This window comes from Cheilinus undulatus, linkage group 9 (assembly GCF_018320785.1).
Source record: "Cheilinus undulatus linkage group 9, ASM1832078v1, whole genome shotgun sequence".
NCBI classification, from domain to species: domain Eukaryota; kingdom Metazoa; phylum Chordata; class Actinopteri; order Labriformes; family Labridae; genus Cheilinus; species Cheilinus undulatus.
The window spans coordinates 8,981,258-8,990,483 of NC_054873.1; the positions used below are offsets into that span (position 1 = coordinate 8,981,258).

A 9,226-nucleotide genomic window follows, 5' to 3' on the forward strand; every position below is an offset into this window, starting at 1 on the left:
CGTAGTCAGGCCAACTGTAAGTCAGGCGAGATGTCTGCAACAGGAAAGTGTGCATAAACTGTGAGTGTGACACAGGTTGTTTTTTCTTTCAGAAGTCAGCCAATGGGACAAAATAACCTGGCAATACCCATGTGCACACAATTTTATGAACCATTTCTTGACTCTAAAACAACTCAAAAATAAAAGTTTTTAATTTGAAATGTAAATTAAAGCAATAAAGACTGTTTTATCTTACAGTTGATCAAAATAATATGACTATTTGACAAAAGAAAACACAAAAAACCCTCTTTAATGTCAATGTGAAAACAGATTTCTAAAAAGTGTCATCTGAATGAAAATATGTAGTTTAAAAAAGTGACTGCATATTCACCCCATAAAATTAGTATTTACAGGTACATCTTAAAAAAAACAGGATATCATGAGAAGTTCAATATTTTTTGTCACTCGTTTCTGAAAGTGAAACCCATATATGATATATACTCATTACACATAGAGTGAAACATTTCAAGCCTTTATTTCTCGAAATATTGATGATTATGGCTTACAGATAAGAAAACCCAAAATTCAGTGTCTCCAAAAATTAGAATATTGCATAAGATCAATAAAGGATATTTTAAACAGAAATGTCAGGCTTCTGAAAAGTATGTTCATTTCTATGCACTCAAAACTTGGTTGAGCCTCCTTTTGCATGAATTACTGCATCAATGTGGTGTGGCATGGAGGCGATCAGCCTGTGGCACTGCTCAGGTGTAATGGAAGCCCAGGTTGCTTTGATAGCGGCCTTCAGGTCATCTGCATTGTTGGGTCTGGTGTCTCACATCTTCCTCTTGACAATATCCCATAGATTCTCTATGGGGTTCAGGCCAGGCCAGTTTGCTGGCCAATCAAGCACTATAACACCATGGCCACTGAACCAGTTTTTGGTACCTTTGGCAGTGTGGGCAGGTGCTAACCTGACACGCCAGATGGAAACCTTCAATACTAAGTGTTTGGGAAAGGGCAGAGGCTTTGAAAAAAAAAACACTAAGTGTGACTGGATGAATGTTCTGTCTGTCGCATTATTACGGGCCAATCAGAGCAACAAAACATGGGACGTAGCCGCAAACGAGGTGCCCGTGCGCAGCTACCAAGGAATAACACAAACCATGGTGACTCCAGACATGTCAGTGCACAACTTTTGTAGCTTATGAAAAGAGAACAACTCATTGCTGTTCTTTGTTCTTCTTTTAATGAAGAAATCTCGTCAAGTTCTGGTAAAACTGGTGCTTTTCCCCCAGAGGCTGCTGGTGTCCTTCTACAGGTGCTCAATCGAGAACATCCTCACGTACTGCATATGTGTATGGTTCAGCAGCTGCACAGTGGCACAGAAAAAATCGCTCCCAAGGGTCATTAACTCTGACCAGAAGATCATCAGCTGTCCTCTCCCTGCCCTTGAAGAACTGCACAGATCCCGCTGTCTAAAGAAAGCTGAGAGCATTACCAAAGACACTTCTCACCATGGGTCACTCCATGTTTGAACTGCTGCCATCAGGCAAATGATACAGGTCAGTGAAAACAAGGACAAATAGATTCAGAGACAGTTTTTACCCTACAGCAATATCCACATCGAACAAAGCCATAATATAACATACGCTGTTTTTTTTTTTTTTTTTTAAAGGGTTCGTGCAATATTGACGACAAATGAATGTTTGTTGTGTGTCTATTGTGTTTTTCTTTTTATGTATTAGTTGTTGTTTATTGCTTTTATACTCCTTGCACAGATTGGTGGGCACTTGAATTTCGTTGTACATGTTACAATGACAATAAAGCTATTCTATTCTATTTTATTCTATTCTATGCTTTAGCAGCATCAACGCTAATCTCTTCTGCCATAATTGCACTGGCCTCTTGTTGCTGCTTGCTTACGTCATGACTCCGCAAGTTGAAAAAGTACAGAGAGTAATGCTCCTCCTTGCTGATTGGTCCTGTCACTTTCTAATCAGGCCCAAACTGTTCAGATGAGAGCTTTGCAAGATGGATTTTCAAGTGAGAAACAAGGAAACGGGTGTATCCATCTGCTTTGCAAGGTTCAGCAGGTTCCAAGTGCTGCTGGAAAATGAAATCAGCATCTCCATAAAGCTTGTCAGCAGAAGGGGGCATGAAGTGCTCTGAAATGTACTGGTAGATGGCTGCATTGACTGTGGACTTCAGAAAACACAGTGGACCAACACCAGCAGATGCCATGGCAGCCCAAATCATCACTGAATGTGGAAACTTCACACTGGATTTAAAGCAACGTGGATTCACATCCAAGGGGGTGAATATTTTTATAAGTACTGTAAATGACCTCTTGCAGTACCTGTGGAGCCCTCACTATAGAGTGCTATAGAAACTGGAAGAGAGATCAGGGTATGTTGCTGGAAAGAAGCTACAGGACTTGAATCCAGCGACCAGCTTTGAGCCCATGGTCCCTGATGAATCAGCTTTTGAGCAGTTTTTCCATCTTATTTCTAATTACCCTTGGCTGTGTTTGTGCACATAATGTGTGGGTTAGAGATTACATAACTCTTTGGATGTGCGTATGTGTGTGTGTGCTATCAAATATGTGCCTTGGTCTATGTGTTTATTCCTAGACAAAACAGAGGAGCCAGACAGCCCTCCAGTTCTCTCAATAATGTATCAATGTGTACTTAAACACATCATAACATTTTCCAACACTAAACACAGTATTCCTCATTACAGAAGCTGGAGGCTGTATCCAGGTAGTGCTTCGGGGGCCACATGTGGCCCAGAACCAACCCCCAAGTGGCCCAGCCTGTTGTCATGCCAGACATGCAGAGGGCAACCTGCTTTGCAAGTTTTCATAAGTTCTCAGAGTATTTCAGACCATGAATGCAACACGGAATTCAAGTGAAAAACATTTCAACTACCTCAGGTTCCATTCAAATACAGCTGCGTTGTTGTGATTTTATGCATGTTTAGATGTGCTTTTGTCATGATGCCAAATTTAAAAGGAGACCATCAAAAATTGAATATTTTTAACCAAAATTCATCTGTATTAGTTCAATATTTGAAATTACCAGCTGCTCACTGGGCGTCAAACATGTCAATGAGGCTTAAGTGTTCCAATTAACGCATACAGAGTAAAAGGAATACAGCAATAGATATTCACAATCAAATCTCTCATTATGAGGCACGATATGTTTTGATATGTGAATGGAGTTAACTGTGAATTAAAGCAATGTGTCTTCTCAGTCATGTGTTAATTATCCATGTTTCAGAATTAGGCCAACATTCAGTCCGCATTTAACACACTCACATTCAACGTTTCCAACTTATAATGATATACACAGTTAGACAGTCGTGTGGTTAAGTCGGTCAAAGTTCAGGTTTTTAGGCTTTAAACAAGCTCAGATATGAAATGATAGATTATTTCTTGTTATTTGGCCTTCTAGAGTCTTCAAAACTCCAGAAATATCCCTTTAAGCTTCAGCAGAAAGTTGGAGGGTAAGTTTATCTCTTCTAGTTGAGCTTTCTGTTGAAAATCTACGTAAGCATATATCAGTACATGAATCTGATAATTCTGTTAGTCACAGGCCTTTCAGAGCTCATAAAACTTAGACTTACAGCTCAACAATGGACATACATCCCTAATATGCCCCTGCCCTCAGACTACCTTTTTTCAAAATGCTAAAACATAACTTGGTCAGTCACAGGCCGTGTGCAGAATCTCAGCTTCTCATCAAACACAAACCCTCTCAGTATTGTTCGTCCTCGGCTGATTATCATCCAGTTCTAATTCTGTCTCACTTAGAGCAATTACACCAATTTTATCCTCTGCTGTCTGCATGCAGGTTTACACCCTTTTACTATCAGCTCACTGACTGTGTCTCCTAGGTTGTTTAAGTCAAAGAGGCCAGACAGTGACAGATCTGCGTTATCCCACAGGATGTCCACTTTAAATATGTTTAGGAAATGTCTTACCTTATTTTGACACGCAGATTGTTGTCAATCCTGTGAGAAACTATAAACCCCGGACCTCCAACACCCAAAACGAATCCTGTTTGTCGAAACTGAAAGATGAGTGACACCCCAGTCTTCCCTCACAGTACACTTTTATACCCTTGATTGTGTTTGTGCACATAATGTGTGTGTGTTAGAGATTACATGACTCTTTAGGTGTGCATACCAAATATGTGCCTTGGTTTACATGATCCTCCAAGGATGCTTATTTCCAGTAAACAGAGAAACTGGGCAGTCCTCCAATTCTCTCAGTGATACATGAATGTGTCCTTAGGTAGCTAATAACATTTTTCCACAGTCTTCCTCATAACAGAGGCTGGAGGTTGTTAAAGACAGCTATGTGACACGTTACGGTAAAGTAGAAAATATTTATATTACATAGAATATACCGACAATATTCACTTGTAAGAATACAGTGTGGACTTCTTTGTCTGTGGTGGATTCAAATTACCAGTGGTCCGTGACTCACACAGAAAACAGTCAAAACTCATCATTGCTGACAGTTCAAACTTTTTTTTAAATTTTATTTTATTTAACCTCTATTTAAAGGGATACTTCAACATTTTGGCAAATTCACCCATTGCCATAATTCCTATAGTCTTAGCAATAGGTCTGTTTCCTTTAGTTGTCGGTGCAAGCTGTTTCTAGATCGTGTCAGGTCATGTGAGGCCCCATGAAGGTAGAAACCCTCGGCAGTACTAGCTAGCCTGCTGATCACAGTGCATATTAGAAAAAAACATTGAAAACTCATCGGGGATTTTGAGCGCCCAACTTTGAGTGCGCAACTGGATGGGGAAGGTATTAGTTTTTTGGTATTATACCGTATGCTCCATATTAAGATCTTGGAGTCCAAAATAAATGTGCTGATGCTGTACAGAAATACACTACTATAGGGCAAATAGGCCTATTATTATACTGTAAAACACAGTGGATGGCTTTACAGGCTTTAAGTGTTTTATGAAAACAAGAAAATAAAATAACAGAATTAAAACAAACAAAATTTGGATCCCTTTTTAAAGATTTTGTTATTTGTTTATCTGTTCTTGTGAAATAAATTAAAATTTTAAAAAACAAAAAAAGAAAATGGCTTGTTTTTCTTTTTTTTCCCAGATTTTGTAAAAAAAACGGGAAAGCAGATCATTTTTGATCTGCTTCTTTGCTGCCTTATTGTGAACAACAAAAGGAAGAGATACAACGCAAAATTCAACAATTTATTCAGTTTTTTTCCTCATTTTATCATTTCAGTTCGAAAAGCAGAAAGGGAAATATGGTGCCGTTTTCTCATTTTATGGTTACTGGCCAAAAAAAGAAAAAGAAAAAAAAATAAACCTGGGAAGCTGAACATTTTTTAATTTTCTTTTTCTTGATGTCTGAGACCCATTTCAACCAGGAAGTGGAAATGCCAGGAAACACACGGACCCTCCTCCCCGAATAATGTTAACATGTTAGTTGGAAAAGAACTGCACAAGGAAAAAACTGTGCAGTACATATAATTGATAATAATAATAATAATAATAATAATAATAATACATTTTATTTATAAGTACCTTTCTCAACACTCAAGGCCACTTTACAGGTAAAATAATATAGCTGATAGTAGAAAGAAGTTTTACTTTCATTTGTAGTTTGTAATACTTAATTTTGAAAAATATTAAACCTTTATTTATTCAGCCTCCATCCTCTATGGTTCATTTGTTAGCTATGAACCAACTACCCATCCCTATTTTGGACAGTGCTATGCTTCCAACTTTGTGGCAACAGTTTTGGGAAGGCCCTTTTCTACAAAGAAGGACTATAAAGACATGGTCTGATGAGTTCTGTGTGGAAGGACTTGACTGATCTGCTAGGAGCCCTGACCTCAACCCTATCGAGCACCTTTGGAATGAACTGGAATGGAGATTTTGAGCCAGGCCTAGGTTGGATTAAGTTTGGCTTGTGTTTTCACTACTTATGGACCACATGAGAGTCTGATAAAAGTGGATGGAGACCCACCTTTTCAAGTGGTCTTAAGTGGTTTTGTCTGTACCATTGCACAAACTGTACCACTCTGCAAATGGACTTGAGTCTGTTTCAGCTAAACCAAACAGGTCAGGCATGATAGCCAGTGAGTTACTTTAGATAGAGAAAAAACATACTAAAAGTAAGGGCTAAAATGTAAGAACTTTATATACTTAAACTAGACTAGAATTACTTTTTTTTAAGGTTTGTTTTGGGCATTTTGGGGCCTTTATTTGATAGAGGGAGTAGTGGATAGAGTCGGGAACAGGGACGAGAGCGGAGGAGAGACGTGGTGAAGGGCCATCCGCGTACATGGGGCGTGCCTTAACCACCTGCGCCCCTAGACTAGAATGACTTCAGTGTGACTAAAACTAAACTACCAAGTGAGTTACTTTAGATAGAGAAAAAACATACTAAAAGTAAGGGCTAGGATGTAAGAATTTTTATATACTAAAACTAGACTAGAATGACTTGAGTGTGACGAAAACTAAACGTACAATTATTTGTTCTTGTGATTGAGCATTTTTGTTTATTTCTAAAAGGATGGTTGTGAAAGTCTAAATATATTTCTGTTGTTGTGCCAAAAATGAAGTTTGTGCCTGGTTCATCACACAAAATGAAGAAGAGCACACAAACATGGACTCGTTTCCATAGAAACCAAAATTTAACAAGGACAATCCAAAGATAATGAAACTGAAAACAAGCGAGTATTATTTATTTGAAATAAAAAATGTCTCAATTGCAGATGATTAAAAAAACAAGAGTTGGATTTAATGTCAACTGCAGACAGCAAATTAAAGAGAATAAATTCTCTGCGGACTTTCAACAGAAATAAGCATGAAGCAATGAAAACCCCACAATGTTTGCATAAGAATCAGGCAGAGGAACAATAGCATGGGGCCACAGCATCAGTCGACTCCAGTACTATTCTAAGGCACACCATAGTTTGTGTTGTAATAGCTCCTTGTATTACCTTCAGACATTATTTCCCAGAATTAACAGATACAGAAATTATGAAAATCAACATAATCAAACAAAACAAAGCAGTGGCTGCGATGTTGTAGTTTCGGGCAGATAAGCCATATTGTCGAGCACCCTCCAGGTCACCAACCATTTTCCGATCCCTGGCCTAAAAAGACACAAACATGTATCGTTAGATCTTCAGCAATATTTGAGACAAACATTTAACATCTGTTTTACTGTTGAACATCTTTGTGTCATTACTGTGCACTTTTTTAATCTGAAGGAAACATCTTGTTGGCTCTAAACCTGCTGTTCTTTTGATTAATAGCTCCTTATGTACTCAGTGTGAGTTTAGTAGCAGCATAATATTCAGCATGAAGTTCATGGATATTAATTCTTTACTGTAAAATGTTTAGTTTATGTAATGGATGGGTGGTCTAAAACATTTTATTTCACTTTGGTTGCTGCTTCATGGTAACACCAAGAAAAAGACAAAGTTAAGATTCAGGCTTTGCCAAAGAGAGTGTGACTTCATGTTGTCTCCACAAAAAAATGATTTTTCCTTTTTTTTTCTTTTTGACAGTCTGGTAGAGTTGTTATTTTGACGTTTTCTATGACTTCTGAGGAAGACTGCGGGAAGTTAGCAGTTGCAAAAATTGAAATTAATCTTATAATGTTTGAAAGCCTGTTTATTTCTCTTTTAAATGGTACCACATTTGTTTGTGGGATGAGCAGTAGAGCTGAGTATGTGGGTTGCACCCATGAAAAATTTAGATTATTCTACCATTGACTCTTGTTTGGTGTTGTTTGATGGATTGAATGATTTGTCTCTGAAGGACAAAGACAAATAAGCAATTTGACAATTTATCATTACGAGACGGCGATGTTTTAAAGTTAAATGCAAAGATGGAACTACACTCCAGACATGGCTGCTGCACTGTCACTCCGCCCAGTGGTTTACTCAAGAAATAGTTCAGAGTATTTGCTTCATATGCCGTAATGTTACATAATTATACATTATTATTTCATAGCGTGGTGAATGTGAAGGTCACAACTTGTCCACGAGAGCGTTTTGGGGTTGTTGGATTGTGTATTTGATGAATTTGATAAGGAAAAGCAGGGATGCCATAAGAATCCATTGCGTTGGCAGAGCAGCTCCTAACTCTGCACCACCGATCTAAAAACAGCTTGCACCGACAACTAAAGGCAACGAACCTATTAGTAAGACTATAGAGATTATGGCAATGGGAGAATTTGCCAAAATGTTAAAGTATCCCTTTAAGCTGGTTACACAAATCATGTAGTCTGTGATCCCTCATTAGGTGCAGTTTTTAAGTGTGTGATCCCCAGTCTTTCAGTCGACATACAAAAATCTGCAGAAACCAGTCTGTTAGTGTGAACTCCTGGTCTTTTCAAACTCTACAAGGACTGTGAAAGTTGTGTAGTGTTTCCCCAGTTTTAAACTAAGGGTTTCGAATGTCCTGTTTGGATACAGACCTGCTTTTCTTAATGAATGAAAAAAATCTTGGGGTAAAGAGTTTGAAATTAATGCAACCATGAAAAAAAAAAAATTTTTATGGACTGAAAAGGAAATAAGGTAAATTTGTTTTAAACCAAGGTGCAGATAATTTTTGACTTTAACACTGAGCTTTCTTTCAGGTTTTTTTTTTCTTTAAACCAAAATGCAATATTAATGGGTGGCTTAATCAAAATGTCCTGAAACTGACAAAGTATGTGATTAATCATGATTACAACAATGTATGCACCTATTTTGGATCTTAGTTTTTTGCAACTAATGCATAAATGCTGTCAGGCCTAATCATGTATTTATAGTTAAAACACCAAGTAAGATCTTCTATGCAGATGATGCAACCTTTATTCTTGCAGGCTGAAAAATCCTCTCTAGAATTTAAAGTTATATAGAATTTAAAGTCTTTTCAAATTTAACAGATTAAAGCCAAATTTGGCCTCTAAACTGACCTTGATGGAGTGGATGAGAGCGACCAGTCCAAGACAGCAGGGGTTCGTGTAGACGAAGCATAAGAGAGACCAGATGATGTGGTCCTTGGGGGGTTCAGCGACGATGTTCACAGTGGTGGTGTTAACCACTGCAGGTCCTCCAGACTGTGCAGGATACCCTTCAGGATTCATCGTAGTCAGGCCAACTGTAAGTCAGGAGAGATGTCTGCAACAGGAAAGTGTGCACAATCTGGCAATGTGTTGCTGTGACTGCTGATGTGTAAGGGTGAGACAGGTTGTTTTT

At 38.2% G+C, this 9,226-nt stretch overlaps 1 protein-coding gene across 1 annotated transcript; it reads right to left on the reverse strand.

Annotated features, from left to right (window-relative positions):
- Window positions 1-6,698: 6,698 nt before the first annotated feature.
- Window positions 6,699-9,226, reverse strand: LOC121514659 (dispanin subfamily A member 2b-like). Its single transcript, XM_041794877.1, has 2 exons — window positions 8,944-9,226; window positions 6,699-7,129 (listed from the first exon to the last, which is right to left on the reverse strand). Exons 1-2 carry the CDS (start codon window positions 9,112-9,114, stop codon window positions 6,983-6,985), a joined length of 318 nt encoding a protein of 105 aa, XP_041650811.1. The 5' UTR covers window positions 9,115-9,226; the 3' UTR covers window positions 6,699-6,982.